Genomic DNA, 20009 nt, shown 5'->3' with positions numbered 1-20009 from the left:
CTTCTGTAGCCCTCAGTGTCAACTGGTCCTTTTTTTTTTTTGAGTCTGGCATTAACTATTATTACTATAGTCAGAGATTTCAGTGAAATTAGAAAGGTCTCTTCTCCTCCTCTCTCCTCTCCTCTTATCCCCTTTCCCAGTATCATACTGATTGCTTGCACCTAGTAGTTCACCAGATCCTCAGGTAAACTGCACTACTGGAATCATGCCAAACTGAACAGAATGTATCCACCTCTTGAATGAATATATATGTGTGTGTGTGTGTGTGTGTGTGTGTATACACACACAATTATGGTTGTGTGGTATTAGCTTCAAATGGTTAGATAGAAAGCATTCAAGCATCCCTAATAGCTATGACCTGGGAATACTATGCCAATTCCACTCTCATCTTTATTAACTTATACTTTTTTTCTGGTTTATGATATTTCACAGGCTCCAGTTGGTCTTGTGAAGCATCACATTTTCTTACCATCATTAAGCTCCAAGAGGGCTTTTTACTATTTGGCAGAAAAGATGAGGTCCAGTATAGGCTATGATGTTGCAACTTTCTTTTTTCTCTTTCTCGCTCCCCTTTGTTTCTTTCATTTGCAGTTGTCCAAGCCATATTATGTTGGAACTCTTCTAGGAATAACTGCAATTTTGAAAGCTTTGACTGTGGGAGGCATTATTTATAGGCCTTTGTGGTTTTAGGAGGAAAAGGAAAAGCTTCCAAGCAGAGTTCTACTAGGAAAACTGCCCCCATCCCACTTTAGCCAAATACCATCTTCTACAGGATATTTTCCTATAATTTCTTATAAAAAAAAAATTCTTTTGTGACAACATATTAAAGAATCTGCCAGTTTCTAAACTAACTGTTTCTGATCCTACTGTCATAAAGTTTATATACCTACTGAATTGGAATTTTGTAAGTACATCTTATTATTAAGAACTGTATTTGGCCTTAGTATCAGAGATCCATCCCCAAAGGCTTCAGTACACAAGGGCTTATTTTCTTATGTCAAAGAAACCCAGTGGGCCAGGCGTGGTGGCTTATGCCTGTAATCCCAGCACTTAGGGAGGCCAAGGCAGAATGATTGCCTGGGCCCTAGAGTTCAAGACCTGCTTGGGTACCATAAGGAGACCCTTCCTCTACAAAGAAAAGTAAAATGAGCTGGGCATGGTGGCATGCATCCGTGGTCCTAGCTACTCAGGAGGATAAGGCAGGAGGATAGCTTGAATCCAGGAATTGAGACTGCAGTGAGCTGTGTTCACACCACTGCACTCCAGCCTGCGCAGTCGAGCAAGATCCTGTCTCAAAAACTACAAAAGAAACCCAGAGGTAGACAGTGCAGGACTGGTATGACTGCTCCACAGATTCAAGAAAGCTCTTTCTACCTGTGTATTTCACTTCACAGAGCTTCAGTTCTCCAGATTAGCTCATAGTACAGCCACTCCATCTACATTCAAAGAAGCAGAAAGGAGGAAAGGTGCAAAGGCTAAAAGCTAAATCAGCTCATACATGCTCTCCCAGAAGGCCTGACCAACATTGTGACTTCAGTCTCATTGGCCAGACTTGGTCCCATGGCCACTCCAGCTCCAAGGCAGCTGGGTCTATTACCATCCTCTCAGCAGTGGGATTGTCTTGCTAAGAAGAGAATGGTTATTAGGTGGATGTCTGTCTTACGTATTAGTCTTTTTTGTATCTTATTTTCCAGCTGTGGCCTGTTTAGAATCATCAGGAGCCCTGTGCTGGAAGTTAAAGTATAGAAAGGAAAGTACATGAGGTGTTTAAGTTCAATACATAATTGTACCTCTAGATGGAAAGGCCCTGGTTAAAACTATGGAAAGATGAATTCCCTAGAGTACTAAGTAAATCAATTTTTACTTTTCCATCTATAAATAAAACAAAATAAGAGAAATCAATCTATGTGCTATGCAGTTTTGAACAACTTCCCATTTTACAAAATGTGTATGACCAGGCAATATGCTATTTCAATATTCTTTTCTGTTTTACACTCTCTTATTTTAAATCAAAACAAAATGTGTGAGGGAAAAGGATAACGTGGAAATAATTTTAAAACAATTTTGCCCTTCTACAAAATCCAGCAACAATAGAATATCTGTAATCAAATCACACGATATGTCCTTGTTTAGTTTCCCATTGCTGCTTAACACTCAAACTTAAAACACAAACTTATTCTCTTACAGTACTAGAGGGTGCAAGTCTGAAATCAGTTTCAGACTGAAACTGAAGAGGTTGGTAGGCCTGCAGTACCCTTAGAGGCTCTGTCTCCTTGCCTTTCCCAGCTTTTGGAGACTGTCGCAATTCCTCAGACAGCAGCTCCTCATTGCATACCCTTTCTTTTCTGCTCCCATTGTCACATGAGAAGTCATATCACCTTTTCTCCCTGACTCTCATTCTCCTGTTTCTCCCTAATAAGGATCTTTGTGATTCCAATGAGCCCATTCAGATAATCCCGAAAAATCTCCCTGTCTGAAAATCTCCAACTGATCATATCTGCAATGTCCCTTTTGCGATGTGAGGTAACATAGTCACACATTCCAGGGATTCAGACAGGGACATCTTTGGAAGGCCCTTATTCACCCTACCACACCTTATATTTATATTTAAGAAAACCAAATGTTAAGATCAGGAAGATAATGTCAAAGTCACATCATTGTTGCTTCCATGTTAAGATTATCTCACAGTACAGCCGGTCCATCTACATTCAAAGAAGCAGAAAGAAGAAAAAGTCCAAAGGCTAAAAGCTAATCAGTTCATACACGGCCTCCCAGAAGGCCTGCCACTGTCAAATTCAGAGTCAAAATAAAAAGAAACTCCTTAATAACCAGGTTGAGTCCACCTATTCCCTTTGGCTACTGACTAGGACTCTTAGTTGCTAGTCTGAGTCCAAACTTTTCTCAAGAAAATTTTCTCATGTACCTGTACCTATGAAGTCTTGTTTTTTCCCTAACCTTCCTTTCTAAATTTTGTTTTTTCAGAAAAGCAAGACAACAACACAAGAATTGAAGCTGTAAAGTCTCTTGTACAAAAACTCCCTCCGCCAAATCGTGACACCATGAAAGTCCTTTTTGGACATCTAACTAAGTAAGTTGTCAGGATTTCTGGATGTGTCATTTTATAGTCATTTCCTAAATGGGCAATAACGAATTTCAGATCTCTAAGGCAAGAGTTTCCAAATGCGTATATCTTGTATTTTCCCTTGTAGCTGACCTAGGTCTTTCTGCAGAAGCTGGAGAATGTGCTAGGGATAGGAAGGAGAATCTACAAAAGGAACTTCTGAAATAACTTATTTTTCAAGGCCTTTTCAGCAAGTATATGTTTGCTGATTGCTTGTCAGAACCATCGCCTGGACCCTGGGTTGGGTCATCTTGACTTTGTTATCTAACATAACAGAAAGAACATGACATGATTCAGACATGGATTCAAAATTCAGCCCCACCATGTACCACGTGCTATGGCCACAAATAAGTTATTTAAACTCTCTGTATCCAATTTCCTCATCTATAAAATGTTGACTCAGATTGATAAGGTGCTACCCATGTAAATAGCTGAGAGAGGAGTCTTCCAGGAAGAAAAAAGGCAAATGTAAAGCCCTAGAAGCCCCTAAGAGCTTGAAGTATTTGAAAAGCAGAAATTAAACCCAAACTACTAGGGCCTAATGTGGAGGCAAGATGGGATCAGGAGCTAAAGTCGCAAACATCACACTGGCATCAGATCACATAGGTTCTTGTGGTCTAAGTGAGAGATCTGGATTCCATTCTAAATTTGAGGAAGAACCACTGCAGAATGCTACAGTTGAGGGAGTGTAAAACATTGATCTGGCTGCTAAGAGGAGAATGCACTGCAAAGGTGAAGAGAGGAAGACCTAATGGCAGACAACCACAGTAGTCCAGGCAGTAGATATTGGTGGCTTGAGTGGAGCCCTCAGAGAGAAATGGGTAGATACATTGTGAAGATGGATCAGGCTGGACTTGCTGCTGATTGAGATACCATGGGGAAAGGAAAGGAGAAATCAAGTGTGCAACTTTGGGTTTCAACTTGAGCAAGTGAAGAAATGATAATGTCACAGAGATGGGTAAAACTGCGGGGAGGAACAAGTTGGGTAGGAAAAGCAGGTTTGAGAGTTCTATTTTGGACATGTTAAGTCTGAAATGACTGTTACTCATTTGCCTTCTGTTAACACCTTCTTCAGATAAGGCAGAGTGCAACAGAAGTGATGAGGTTTTAGCTTTCATGATATATGCACAGTAATATTGAAGCCTGATAGAGGTTCAAATAGATTGAGCAGTTTTGCCTGTGAGATTAAATCTCCTTAAACACCTCAATCACTCATAATTTGGGATGAGTCATTCCTACAGATTGTTCAACTAATCCATTACATGATTTTTAATTGTGAATGTAATACATGCAATTGCACCCCCCAAAATTAAGAAACAGTGGCGCATTTACATTTAAAAAATGAAATCTGCCTACCAGACACTCTTAGCCTGCTGAACAGAAGTAACTAACATTTTCGTATGTATCCTTCCTGACCTGTTCCTAAACACATGCAAACATGTGTGTGTATGGTTGCTTCTAATGTTAAAGTACATCATATTGCAATTATACAACTACTTTGCGACTCCTATACAGACTTCTATTTCATTAAACAGACTTACCTTATTCTAATGATGTCATAGTATTTCATGGTATACACAGTCCATAACTTGCTAAACCAGTTCATTGCATTAGGGAACATGTTTTAATCTGACTCATCATATCATTTTCTGTCTTATTTTACACTCAACGGGGAACTTTATCTTAAAGTTCAGAAAAGCTCTTACTATTACAGCGTTCCTTCTTGTCACTCCCACATACTGGCTACAGTGAGAAATCCAATGTGGTTTAGTGAAAGGATCTTGGACTTTAAAGAAATACAGAGAGAGACCTAGAGTCAAATCCTTGCTCTATACTTTACTCCCGTTATGATCTCAGGCAAGTAAAATCGGATTAAATACTATCAACCATATCTTGTGGTTATGAGAATTAAATGAGATAATGCATATAAAATGCCTGGCACAAGGTAAGCATTCCTCAAATGTTAATTCTTTTCCCTTAGGATCCAGACACACCATGAAAGTGGTTTCAAGTTACAAGTAAATACTGGAGTGCTTATCTCAGTAACTTTAACTGGACAAAGTCATAAAACAAATGGAAAAGTATACCCTTTAATGCTATGCAATACCTAGTCTTAGAGTTCTTGAGAAATATCCATTACTGTCCCAATTATTCCGTTTTCTTTCAACTGAAGGAATAGCTATAAAATAAAGATACTAAGAGTCAGCTAAATCCTCCTTCAAATAAAATAAATAAAACACACAGAAGAGAATCTGTCTAGTTAAAAACCTTCAAAGGATGACGATCGTCCATGTCCAGGCCACATAATCCCAGTTTTAACCATTAATGCCTGGTCCTGTTTTTCACATCCAAGTTAATTTCCTAATCTTGTTAGAACTTTCATTTAGTTCAACAGAGATGGAAATAGGTTTTTAAATTAAGATTTAAGATCAGATTATTATACCACTTCACAGTATTCACATTTTAAGATTGATTATTATACATGGGAAGAAGTGTTACTTGCTAGCCACCAACTTTTCTTGGGTGGTATGACTATATTTCACCCTGTACCAATTTATAAACTGGGTTTAATTATGCATGAGTGTGTGCACATAATTGTATCTTGTTAAGCATTTTTTTGCTAAGTTTTTGATAAACAGCCAATCGTGGCATGTCATCAAAGCCTGAGAAGACTAAATAAGAAGATTGTTTAACAGGAATTTAAATATATTCGTGTTTGAAAGAATCATTAGAATGTTTTCCTTAGTCTTGATGCATTTGGTAGTTCTATCGTCAACATTTGTATGTAGTGTTTATTCCAAATTGTTGCAAATATATATATTTTGAAGTTTGTTTAGTGAGGGTCAGGGAATGTAATGAAGTGCCAAAAATTCCACTTGACCTACGTACTCTACAGTCAACAGAAAAGCACTCCATTTTTGCAGAGCTCTGAGTTAAATGCACTCCTCAAAGCAGATCAGCTATCAACTGGGAAAGCTTAATACAGCATAGTTGGACTAGAAGGTGGATGCAAATCCTATCCACAAAAGCCAGAATTTTTAAAGAACTGTGATTATATTAAGCATAAGGTTGCCCAATGGCTGCATAGGCTGACTAGTCTCAGACTCCAGAGTCTTCATTCTTAATCAAACTCAAGGTCAAGTTCTATGCATCTGCTATCATAACTTAAGACCAGGAATTCGGAATAAGGTATCATCTCAAGATCCCGTCAGCCAGAAACCTTTATTAATAGCCATTTTCACAAATTGACATTACACTGATAGGCCCTGGAAGGTCCTCTGGTACCTTCTGAATCATCATATAAATGGCAAAACTGTCTCTATAAAATACAAGTGTCAAATGCATTTTCCTATAGCCTGCTTCTTTGGAAAGGCAGAGAGGCAGAGTGAAGATGAAGTTAATGGGAAGGAGGACCTAACACGATGGTTTACTTGCCGATGGGTAGTAGTTGGTGGTTGAGAGCCAATAAAGGAGTTAAATAATAACTAGGGAATCATTAACCTTTTATGAACCAGAAAATTGCATGATATGCTCAGTGTTAATGTAAGAGTCATCTGACAGCAGAGTATAGTATGAAAGAGGTAGAAAGAGGAGAGAACCCAGGAGGCCCCAGGGGAGTTGCAATTGGAGTTATGGATGTCAAAAGGAAAGAAATGGCCAAAATCTTGAGATTTTTAAAAGGAAAAGTCCACACAGTTTTCATTTGTCTCATTAGTCTCCCATATCCAGTCAGCCATAGAGAAACATCTGAGATTTCAATGATGAGTACTTATGAAAATAGTCCCCGATAGCATTACTTTTAAAAGCAAAATGAGACATTGTTTAGAAGGGTGCCCTTTTCTCTATTTTCCAAACACAGACATGGAAAAGAAGATGACGATGTTGTAGAAAACTAATGAAATAGGGTGAATCCGATTTTGGCGGGTGTGTATTAATCAAGCCATCTATACGCCACTGGTTGGGATGGACAGCCAACATGTCGGAAAACCCGTATATGTAACACATCTCGAGAATGCAGACTTTTCAAAGTTTCATACCTTTAAAATCAGTCACATAGAGGAGAAAAGTTTATGCAGATAAAATTGTCCATGGCAGCACTGTTTGCAACAGTGAACATTTGGAAACAATGTAAGCGTTCAGTGATAGGAGAGGGTTATGTAGAACAGGATACATCATATTGGCTTAGTAAAGTGTAGTTCATGGTTTTTATTTTCTTTCTGCTTCAACTTGGAGAAATGCTGTGTTAAATGTTAAATAAAATCAGAGATACAGTCTTTTGCATACTCAAAGCGAGCATAATTATAAATATGGGAAAAACGTTGTGAATATAGAAAACACTATAAAAATTTTTACTAAAATGTTAATATTCCTTTCTTTGAGTTGCTGCATTGTGAGAGTTTTGTTCCTGTGTTTCTTTCTCCCCGCTAATAATGGCATAGGAGGAGACGTCGAGGTTAAGGGAACAAAGAAGCCAGACTTTGGAGTTAGGCTGACCTGAATGCTAGTCTCGGCTCTGCCACTTACTGGAGGTGTAACCTTGGCCAAGTCATTCAACTCTAAGCTTCCATTTTGTCATCTGTCAAAGGGAGATTATAAGAGAACTTATTTCTGTAGTGAGGAGTATATGAATAATGCTTTTGAAGAGTCTTGCATAGTACTTAGCACATAAGTACTAAACATTTTACATCAATGTATTATTTTTATATGTATTATATTACATGTATTGTTACAGTATTATTTTATAATGAGGGAAATATGAAATAAATATAGCAAGAATTACCAAGGCAGTGCAGGCTAAATTAGTGCTAAATTTCCTGATTTCCAGAAAATTCTTTATCCCACCCTCAGGATCTTTTTCAAAAACTTGAGTTTCCTTACTGTCCTGACTCAGCCAGTTTCCCAGAGTCCCAGTGAGACTATTTCACATGTTCGACAAGCTATATCACACCCCCATTCTCATACTCAATCCCCACTCTTTTCTGTCTCAGACTCCCTGTCAGCCTGTCTGGCATATTGTCCTCTGGTTTTAGTTCCAACTCTTTTCACCCTCCAAGTGATAGTTTGCTAATGAGATCATCTAGTCTGCCTGCCTTTGGGGCAGGCATAAGGAAACTGGAAATAGGCACAGGTCTCCCTATGCCTCTTATGAAGAGCATCCTCTGTTAGAAGAGTCTCCCTAGGAGACTTCTAGTTCTCTCGCTTTGTTGTATAACTTCTCAGAGTGATTTTCATGATCAAAATCTCCTGCCAAGACAAACAGAACACCAGCTTTATGAAAGCCTGGTAAGTAAGAGATTTTCAAGCCAGCAGGGCCATACTCTATGTCCCAGTCACCAATATAAACACTCCTAAAATCTTATCAACTACATATCCACCTGGAATCTTATCAACTACATATCCACCTAGGCCTGGTGCTGCCCTTTGGAAGTACTAGAATTTTTGTTGTCATGACTATTAATAAAGTATTCTAGATATTGCTGAAGTCTTTTCCACATTTTCATTTCCATGATAAAATAATACATAATTATGGAAAATTTAGAAAATAAATAAAGTCTTCCCACAGAGCTAAATTTAACTAGTTAGCCAGATTTCCTTTGTGGCATGCGTTTTAGAAGCCAAAACAATCTCAAACTTGTGAGGGGGGATAAGAACTCAAAAGAACTTTTATGTACACATTATGCATGTACACATTACTCAGAGAAAATCAAAATGTCTTAGAAATGGGCAACTTTTAGTAATGACTTAGGAAGTAATGTTATTTGTTGATTTTAAAATAGCTTTGAAAGAATATATTAGCTGCAGATTTTAGGTGCAAATAAACATTATTATTATAGGAGACTTGCACTTTGTAAAATAGGTTGAAAGGAAAGTTAAAATCTTCCCTTTTGCATTGACTCTGAGAAAGCTGTCCAGCTGTTCATAGAATTCCAAGGTGAAAAAATGATACGGCTGAATAGACAAATCTCATGGACGAATGCCAATTGAATGCCTCGTTGAAACTGTTGAGCTGGGGCTATTTTGTGAAAGTAAACCGATATTTAAAGCTTCTCTGTGGTCTTCATGGATATTAAATAAAATATTCTACAAAAGCATGTCAGAGGCAACTTAAATGATAATGACCCAGAAATATAAGGGTTGTATCAGAAAACAAACAATGGAGACAAAATAATTCTGGAGACACCCTGTCTTTAAAATGGCACTGTAGGTATTTCTGATGTTTTGGTGGGGAGAAATTAGATATGGTTAAAGAATGGACTTCAAAGCCCACAGTCATCACCGTTCTCTCTGGTCATCAGGGGCCATGCTGGTGACGCTCTCTGTTTCCCATCCAGGCCTCTGAATGCTCAGCTCCGCTGTGCTTTTGAGCCCGGTATGTTTTTCTGTGCTGTCTTCTGGCACTCCATTCTTTTTCTGTACACTTTGGTCTTTCACCCAACCACAATACCTGATATCCAAAGACTTGCAGACATGGGTATTTTTACTGGAAAATGAGGAACCTGTGCAAATTATTATTTTCTTTTACTTTTTTTTTTTTCTCCTTTCCTGTGGGGCAGGGGTTGTGAGTTGTTTGAAATAAGCCAGAAACTTCCTACCTCCTTTGCTTGTCTATTTGAAATGGCACCCTAGTCATTTTGAAGAGCTAATGTACTTCCTATGGGCCTGAAATTTCTCAAATGGACTCCCATGGTACAATTTGGCCTGGTAGTTAAGAAAATTAATTACTCTGATTGCGAGGGTGAAGCAATAGTTCCCAACTCCCCATAGTAATCATTAAAATGTCATCTATTTAGGAGACATCTTGGCATGGGATTTATAAGGTTTGTGAGCTGAGGACTAATGTTCAATGATCCTTCCAGCAGTGCCTCCTCGTTCTAGAGGAAGGCTGTGGGAGATAAGGTTTTAAGACGGGAGTGAAATTATTACTTTAGATCTTTAGATTTAACATTTGAATGGTAACATTTACCACTGGAAAATAGGAAAGAACAAAACCTAAAGTTGCTACCGTCCCATCTATCATTGTTGTCTCTATTGTTAAGTGATGGCCAAGGGCATGAGGGTATTTCCCTCAGGAGAGGTAACATTTTTAAGTTGCCCCACCCTTCTCTACTATGAATCTTGGCCTTTAACCTAATGGAAAGAATTTGGAATCAGAAGACGTAGTCTCAGGGCCCAATCCCAGCCCTTAGAAACTGTACAACATTAAGAAAATCTTTCAAAGTCTATAACCATCCCTTTTGTTCAGGTGTGAATTAAGTCAAATAGATTCATATTTGTGAAAATGTCTGGTAACTGTAAAATTCTACCTACAAATTCCTTCTGGAAGTCTCAAATGAGTGCCTGCTATATTCCAGGCGTGAACAAAATCTGGAGCTGGAAAAGTGTGGACCACAGGCCACACTCAGCCTGCCTCCTGTTTTTGTCAATAAAGTTTTATTGAAACACACATCTATGTGTTTATGTTTTGCCTATGGCTGCTTTCATGCTACAATGGCAAGAGGTCACAATGAGTCACAACAAGGTACATAAGGTCAAAAATATTTACCATCTGACCCTTCACAGACAAACATTGCTGACCCTTCAACTCAATGTTAAAGGCATACCCTCAGATATCTTATCGTCTCCTGAGGCAGATAAATTAGTAAACAATTATAATAAATATGATGCAATATCTAAAATGCTATGAAAATTCTAGGCAGCAACTGAAATTTAGCTTAGGAAAATCGAAGGATGCCCCCCAGAGGACATGAAACAAGCTATCTTTAAGGATGTTGGCTTGGCAGACAACAGACCTACTATAGGGAGAGACAATACTCTGTACAAGATCATGGAAGAGAACTGCAATGTGTTAAAGAAATGGCGAGTCCTCTGGAAGGATTAGAGAATTCAGAATTATAAAAAGAATAAACAGTGGCAGATTACGAGCCTCGAATGTTGTAAACAAGTTAAATTGTGAAGAACACCATACAGTCTGATAAGGAGCTTGAAATTTTTTTTGTAGACTAAGCACTGTCGCTCACTCATTTAATCCTAGCACTTTCAGCGGTTGAGGAGGGAGGATTGCTTGAGCTCAGGAATTCTAGATCAGCCTGGGCAACACAGTGAGAACTCATCTCTACGAAACATTAAAAAATTAGCCAGACACTATGGCATGCATCTGTAGTCCCAGCTACTCAAGTGCCTGAGACAGGAAGATCACTTGAGCCCAGGAGGTTGGAGGCTACAGTGACCTATGATTTTGCCACTGCACTCTAGGCAACAAAGCAAGATCATGTCTTTAAAAAAAGAAAGAAAAAAAAACAAAACTGTAGACATTAGGAAAATCACTGAAGGATCTGAAATGGAGAGGTAAGGTAATGAAATTTGTATTCATAAAGACCACAGTTTTTATAAGAGTGAAGGACAGTTTGTAGAAGGGCAACACCAGAAGTAGGGAAAACAGTGAAAATGCTGGTATAGTAGTCCAAGCCAGAGATCCCCAGCTAAGGGAGTGATAGGGAGAAAGGGGAAAAGGGATGGATACAAGAGGCATTGAAGAGGTAGATGCAACAGAACATGTGCACCAAGTACAAGTATATGCAAGAGGTTAGGAAGACGAAGGATTCCAGGAGGGCACCCAGATTTTGAATTAGCTGAATGGTGATATCCTTAACTTACATTTCACATAGGTAAAGGACCAAATTGGAGGCATGAAAAAAGCAGAAATTTTGTTAACATAATGTGACTTGCTCATTGTTATATTCTATTAGCAAAATCCAGTTGGGAATAAGAAATATATGTTGGGAATGCAAGAAAGGTGATTGAGATCTAGGGCCACATTTTGGAGTTGTTGGTTTAAAGATGGCAATGGGGTAAGGTCATGAATACCTCCAAGGGACCATGTGAACCCAGAAGAGAGTCAAGGACAGATTCCTAGAGACTTCTAACATTGAATGGATGGTCAGAGAAAGAGATACCAGGAAAGGAGTCTGAGAATGGCATGCATGTTGATAGAAAAAAACATTTGGCAAGAGCAAAGATACTATATTTTGTGACTAAAACTACTCATTACATAAGGAACACCTAGAATAACCTCAGCTTAACCGGACATTGGGCAGAATTTATAACAATGACCAGCTACTGTTCTTACCTTCACCCTTCAGCTTTTAAAAAAACACAGGAATAAATATAATCTAGCAGGGAAAAAAATGATATTCTATAGCATAGCCAGATCCTGAAAATACTGATGAAAATGGAAATTATAAGGAACTAACTAGGCCTCTTCTGCTCTTAGAGCACTGGCTCCAGAAGGGCAGAAATCTGTGTCATTTTGATTCCTGCTATATCCCCTAGTACCATGTCCTACTATTATAGATCCTCAATAATTTTTGTTGAACAAATGGAATCTCATTACTTCATTGAACAAGATGATAATTTAATAGCCAGTGAGTGGTTCCAGGTAAGATCAACTTCATAAGCCTAGAGTATTAGTCCATTTTCCTGCTTCTGATAAAGACATACCCAAGACTGGGAAGAAAAAGAGGTTTAATTGGACTTACAGTTCCATGTAGCCGGGGAGGCCTCAGAATCATGGCAGGAGGCAGACACTTCTTATATGGCAGCAGCAAGAGAAAATGAAACAGCAGCAAAAATGGAAACCCCTGATAAACCTATCAGATCTCATGAGACTTATTCACTATCACAAGAATAAGCACAAGAAAGACCAGCCCCTATGATCCAATTACCTCCCACTGGATCCCTCCAGTAGCACATGGAAATTCTCAGAGATATAATTCAAGTTGAGATCTGGGTGAGAACACAGCCAAACATATCATTCCACCCCTGACCCTCCAAATCTCATGTCCTCACAATTCAAAACCAATCATGCCTTCCCAACAGTCCCCCCAAAGTCTTAACTCATTGCACCATTAACCCAAAAGTTCACAGTCCAAAGTCTCATCTGAGACAAGGCACGTCACTTCTGTCTATGAGCCTGTAAAATCAAAAGCAAGCTATTTACTTCCTAGATACAAAGAGGGTACAGGTATTGAGTAAATAGAGCCATTCCAAATGGGAGAAATCAGCCAAAACAAAGGGGTTACAGGTCTCATGCAAGTCCAAAATCCAGTGGGGCAGTCAAATTTTAAAGCTCCAAAATGATCTCCTTTAACTCCAGGTCTCACATTCAGGTCACGCTAATACAAGAGGTGGGCTCTCATGGTCTTAGGCAGCTCTGCCCCTGTGGTTTTACAAGGTACGGCCTCCCTCCTGGCTGCTTTCACAGGCTGGCATTGAGTGTCTGCAGCTTTTCTAGGCTCACAGTGTAAGCTGTCGGTGGATCTACCATTCTGGGGTCTGGAGGATGGTGGCCCTCTTTTCTCACAGCTCCACTAGGCAGTTCCCCAGTGTGGGGACTCTGACTCCACATTTCCCTTCTGCACTGCCCTAGCAGAAGTTCTCTATGAGAACCCTGCCCCTGCAGCAAACTTTTGCCTAGGCATCCACGTGTTTCTATACATCTTAAATGTAGGCAGAGATTCCCCAACCTCAATTCATGACTTCTGTGCACCCACAGGCTCAACACCACATGGAAACTGCCAAGGCTTGGGGCTTCCACCCTCTGAGGCCACAGCCCAAACTCTATGTTGGCCCCTTTTAGCCATGGCTGGAGTGGCTGGGATGCAGGGTACCATATCCCTAGGCTGCACATAGCACAGGGACCCTGGGCCCAGCCCATAAAACCACTTTTTCCTCCTGGGCCTCTGGGCCTGTGATGGGAGGGGCTGCCATGAAGTTCTCTGACATAGCCTGGAGACATTTTCCCATGGTCTTTGGGATTAATGTTAGACTCCTTGCTACTTATGCCAATTTCTGCAGCTGGCTTGAATTTCTCCCCAGAAAATGGGTTTTTCTTTTCTACTGCATTGTCAGGCTGCAAATTTTCTGAACTTTTATGCTCTGTTTCTCTTTTAAAACAGAATGCTTTTAACAGCACCTAAGTCACCTTTTGAAATCTTTGCTGCTTAGGAATTTCTTCCACCAGATACCCTAAGTCATCTCTCTCAAGTTTTAAAGTTTCACAAATCTCTAGGGGCAGGGGCGGAATGCCACCAGTCTCTTTGCTGAAACATAGCAAGAGTTACCTTTGCTCCAGTTCCCAACAAGTTCCTCATCTCCATCTGAGACCACCTTAGCCCGTACCTTATTGTTCATATCACTATCAGCATTTTTATTGAAGCCATTCAACAAGTCTTTAGGAGGTTCCAAACTTTCCCACATTTTCCTGTCTTCTTCTGAGCCCTCCAAACTGTTCCAACCTCTGCCTGTTACGCAGTTAAAAGGTCACATCCACATTTTTGGATATCTTTTCAGCAACGCCCCACTCTACTAGTACCAATTTACTGTGTCAGTCCATTTTCAAGCTGCTGATAAAGACATACTTAAGATTGGGAAGAAAAAGAGGTTTAATTGGACTCACAGTTCCACATGGCTAGAGAGGCCTCAGAATCATGGCAGGAGGTGAAAGGCAATTCTTGCCTTGTGGAGGCAAGAGAAAATGAGGAAGATGCAAACACAGAAACCTCTGATAAACCCATCAGATCTTGTGAGACTTATTCACTATCATGAGAATAGCATGGGAAAGACCGGCCCCCATGATTCAATTACCTCCCCCTGGGTCCCTCCCACAAGACACGGGAATTCTGGGAGATACAATTAAAGTTGAGATTTGGGTGGGAACACAGCCAAACCATATCACCTGGAATCTTAGAAACTTGATGTTTTCAGACTAGTACTAGGAAATATTCTATCTTAAGAGTATTGGTAAGCAAGTTCTTCCAGTTTATCTCCCCTCACCTGATATTCTTCTTTTCATCCTGACAAAGAAGCAGAGCTCTTCTGATTGTAAAAATAATAATAATGATCTTTTTAATGGGGTTGTTTTCTTGTAAATTCGTTTAAGTACCTTATAGATGCTGGATATTAGACCTTTGTCAGATGGAGAGATTGCAAAAACTTTCTCCCATTCTGTAGGTTTTCTGTTCACTCTGATGATAGATTATTTTACTGTGCAGAAGTTCTTTCGTTTAATCAGATCTCATTTGTCAATTTTTGCTTTTGTTGCCATTTCTTTTGGCATCTTCATCATGAAATCTTTGCCTATGTCTATGTCCTAAATGATATTGTCTAAATTTTCTTCTATGGCTTTTATAGTGTGGGGTTTTACATTTAAATCTTTAATCCATCTTGAGTTTATTTTTAAATATGGTATAAAGAAGGGGGGGGTCCAGTTTCAATTTTCTGCATGTAGCTAGCTAGCACCATTTATTTAATAGGAAATCCTTTCAAACAACACACATTGGGTCCTGTTGGAAGGTGGTGGGGTGTGGATGGGAGGAAGGAGAGCATCAGGAAGAACAGCTAATGAATGCTGGGCTTAATACCTAGGTTATGGGAAAATCTGTGCAGCAAACCACCAATCGCACACATTTACCTATGTAACAAACCTGCATATCCTGCATAGTTACTCCTGAACTTGAAAGCTGGAAAAAAGAGACACTGTTAATACTAAGACTGCATGTTAAAAGGGTGCAAGCACTATAATGAATGAGTTCTAAAAGAGGCTGGCGACACCAAGGGAGACTCAGTCAGGGAACCTGTGACCAACCATCAGTGATGGGTGGAGCCTGTTAGATCAATTACTGCAATACATAGTAAGATTGCCAGTTCCTCTGGTTTCTTGATTATCTGGGATTAGTAGCAAAATTTGAAATACAAAAATTTATTTTTATATCTTCTGTCATAATTCTCACTAGTAAATAACTTCTACCACTTCTGGTTCCTATCAGGTCAACCCCAGCTTCCTTGTCCATCATTTGAGATCCAATATTGTCATACTACCTTGAATTATTTAGCATCCGATGAAAAAAAAAAAAAATCACCTTGATTTAAAAGCTTGCCCTCTGCTTTTAAGTGTATAAAGAAATTTGGTTCCCTTGTTTTATGGAGCGAACTTCAAAGTGGAAGGGAGAAAAAAATCAAGCAGACCTCAAGTCACCTGATTTCCAGTCCACTAAACCACACTCTGCTTTCTTGCCAATACCAATACTCGATTGTGTTTCCAGGGAAGGAGGAATGGTAAAACAAAGAGTGAGAAAGCTGAGCCAACTGTGATAGAGGCACAGGCCAATCCCTCAGACTCCCTTTTTCTAATTGAACACCAGATATAATCCCAGCCTTTTAAATAAAATTACCTAATTAATCCTAATTAATTAGTGAGCCCTTATATTTATAGAAGGGGTTTTCTTAGTGTCTGTCTTCTCACCCTCCCCACTTTCCTGCCTCTACTACATTCTATCTAAAATAAAACTTTCATTTTTAGGGGTTCTTTTTACAAACAGTTTCCATGTCAACATTTATTAATGCTTGCATGTGTGTGTGTGTGTGTGTGTGTGTGCGCGCGCATGCATGCCTGCGTATATATACTTAGAAAGAGCACGTTTTTTTAGAAGGCAGTAATGGTGCTGCCTTTTATCACCTTCTTTCTCCTCTTTAAATGGAAAGCACTGAACCCAGATGCCCAACCACGGAAGATATTCTTCCAGAAGCAGCATCTGGCTTCCTGGCAAGCCCTTCAGGCGAGTTGTTTGGGGAGCATTGCTGTTGTCTCTCTGTCTGTCACGTGTATCGGATACCATGGCCTCTCTGGCTGGCATGTCCCAGCAGCTGCCAATTCCTTTCAGTTCACCTTTAATTCTGAGAAACTAGTTTCCTCATTTTCATTTCTTACTGGACTTATTTTTCTCCCCACTGCCCATAAGAATTCCAGGACAAACCTAAGTCCTCACTGCTTTCTGCCGGTCAACTTCCTTTCCAGACCTCTGTCTTTTGAACCCAAGTGAAAACCTCAGCCATTTACTCCTACATTAAAATAGGTTATTTTAAATAATATTTCTTGGCCACTTCTTGTCAGCAAAGCTCCTTGTAAACTGTGGAGTTGTTCCCTGAAAAGAAAAACAAAACATTCCATCCGAGTCATTTATTCTGGTCTATACACAAGACATGAAAGTGTTCTTGACATTTGTGTATTATTTAGTTAAATCATATTGGCTCCCCACATCCTTGTCACACCATGAACAAAAGAGCATCACAGAGCTGGGAAAGACGAGACCATGCTGCAGTTAGTCAAGGCTGTGCAGCGTTTACACATAGCACCCGCTCCAGGAAACTGCATTTCTTAAAGTGGCTTTTTTTTTTTTTTTTTTTTACCTGTTAATATATATTTTTTAATTGTGAAGGATCTTCTGGGGTTTTTTATGGATAATTGTTAAGAACACAGAGTCCGATGGTAGCCCACGCAACAGGAAGCACTGACAAGGTGCTGACAAGTCCGGCAGCAGTACCCAGAATGCAGAGGAGAAAGCAGAAATTAGAGCTGCAGGGTGACATCCAGGAATACTTAACACAGGGTATCTGCAAATTTCCATGTTGCTGGGATTTTTTTCTCATGCAAGAAAAAAGTGCATATTATATATGAGATTTCAGTTTTCAAGACTGTAATGTCTAGGCTGAGAAAAGACTGGAGTTGAGCAATTGGACAGGAGGAAATCTCAGCCATAAATAATATTTTGTCTGTGGCTAGTAACAGACTCAACCCACACTTGACTTTGAAGCAGTATATAACTAAAACCCTAGGCTTCACTTGAATGAGAGTTCCTGAGAGGCAAAGAAAGGAGGTTAGGGGCTATCTTGGTCAAGCCATTGGGAAAAATCTTTTTTGGAAGTAGCTACGAAACAGTAGAGCTCAAATTTAAGGTTAGCATTTTTGAGCCTATTATGTTTCTGCCTCAATGACATTTTTTGGTCTATAATTTTCCCCAGCTCCATTCATTAATGTGTAAAAGAAAGTTTAAAATACATGCAGAACTCACAAGCTTCACATTATTGCCCTTGGTATAAAGGTTCCCGTATCTTATTTCTGGTCATTTCTTCTCATCTTCTGTATCCTACCCACATTCTTTTTAACTAAACTGTTTCCTCATACATATTTCCACTGTTCTCTACCTTTCCTCCCAATATTCATCATCCTCTTCAGATTCTTTCTCTTGTCTGTCACTCTGAAAACTTACTTCACATTCAAAACATTGTTGCCTACATCATCTGTCCGGCCATGTATTCGTGAAACAAATACAGGTTGAGTATTTACTTTGTGGTAGATGCTGAGCTGGAAATGAAGACACTTTTACCAGGAAAGCAATAAAGCTCTAGGATCTGGAAGCTTCCCTTCCCACGTCTGGGAGCGTTCACATCCCTCAATCTCATTCTTAATCCCCATTTTCTGGCTCTATATCCTTCCTCTTCTAACAGGAATTTGTAAACCAGCCTATTTTTAACAGACACTAAGTCAGTCCTTCCACTGGACTAAGTAAACCCCTTCTCTTCTTTCTCATTTCAAAGAGACAAGTAGAATACGTTGGGACAGAACCACTGTAAGGAGGGGGCAAGACATAGGTTGGTCCTCTGGCACTGAAAACACCTCTTTTCCTGCTCTCCATGAACTGATGGTCAATAGACACCTCTTCATAGTCTTCCCTTTATCAATTTTGTACACTCATTTCTTTACTTCATTTATTGATTTTCATTTACCTCCCATAGAGTTTGTGATATGAAAAGATAAATCACTCCAAATGAACTCTTGTCTAATTAATCTGTATATCTGTTGTTGGGCATTAAAACAGATTAAATTTGCTTACATAGTGAAAAGGCATGTAAAGTGATACGTTATACCTAAATCAGAATTTTTTTCCATTTGGACACTTTATAGCAATCATTTCACATCTCAGAAAAATTCCATTCTCAAACACATCTCTTCTCTGATAACAGCACAACTCTGCCCTCGCAACTCTGCCCTCTTGGCTTCCTGCTCACCCATCTTTTCCACTTTTCTTTCATTTCCAACTGCCATTCCAGAGCCACGTACTTCCCTTGGTACTTTTAAGTCAACAGAAAGGAATTCCATTCTCTCTCCTGGTGCCACATTTCCTATTTAGGGCCAAATATTCCCCACAGAGATATTAAGGCATTTTACTGCTAGTTTACATGTCCCACTATATTTTTCTAACTAGTGGGAAAAAAGAAATAAATGCATGCCCTACTCTCTCTGACCTCATCCTTTTTTCATATCACATTTAAAATAACCAATTCATGGAGTGGCAAGCTCTTAAAGCAATTCATACTTCCCTGGCAATCACAGAAATTTACCCTTCATCTTGGCAAAGGAAGGCCTATTTCTTCCACCTGTTGTCACATTCTTTTTATTCTCTGCATGGGTTTCCCCGACCCACACCCTATAATAGGTTAGATAAGGTTAGAAGCAGGTGACTACATAGAGAATCTAAATAAATGTTCATTGTCGTGTACTAGGAATTTCTGATCCCAAAGCACTTTTTTTCCAAGAAATGGTAATATGTAGAAAATTGGCCTGCAGTTGTATATAGGATTGTGGATACTGGGGAGAGTGGAGGTGGGGAAGATGATGACCAGAGAGAGCGTTTTGTTCATCATGAACGCAGCTACCTGAAAAATACCAGCTAATTAGCAGTCTGTAGCCACACAACACAGCAGTTTAGTACAAGAAGTGAACAATACTTTACCTAATTGAAACTACAGAGCAGACTTAGGTAGGCTGCATGCAATTACACAGATTGGAAGTCAGCCAGGACGCCGAGGTTAACAATCCCTTCACTCACAAAAAGCACCACGGGAACTTTAATGACCACAAGTGGTAAGGGCCGCTATCCTGCATCCCAACGAAAGGCCTCGCCTCTCACAACCCAGACCCCATCAGAAGAGCCTAATGGCGTCAACTAATTGCTAGAAAAAAAGACTGCCCTCTATTGATGCAGATGCACCT

At 39.5% G+C, this 20009-nt stretch overlaps 1 protein-coding gene across 1 annotated transcript in view; it reads left to right on the top strand.

The window, feature by feature from the left end:
- The window catches only part of LOC108544322 (rho GTPase-activating protein 15), a 143102-nt gene that overhangs the window by 74781 nt on the left and 48312 nt on the right, over positions 1–20009 (top strand). Inside the window, exon 3 of the mRNA XM_017895393.1 lies at positions 2983–3088. Coding sequence (XP_017750882.1) covers positions 2983–3088 — 106 coding nt within the window. The remainder of the gene's footprint in view (positions 1–2982; positions 3089–20009) is intronic.

The sequence above is a fragment of the Rhinopithecus bieti genome, unplaced genomic scaffold (genome assembly GCF_001698545.2).
Source record: "Rhinopithecus bieti isolate Rb0 unplaced genomic scaffold, ASM169854v2 scaffold_26061, whole genome shotgun sequence".
Taxonomy (NCBI): domain Eukaryota; kingdom Metazoa; phylum Chordata; class Mammalia; order Primates; family Cercopithecidae; genus Rhinopithecus; species Rhinopithecus bieti.
The sequence above is the reverse complement of the archived record's forward strand: the minus strand, read 5'-3'. Positions and strand labels throughout refer to the sequence as shown.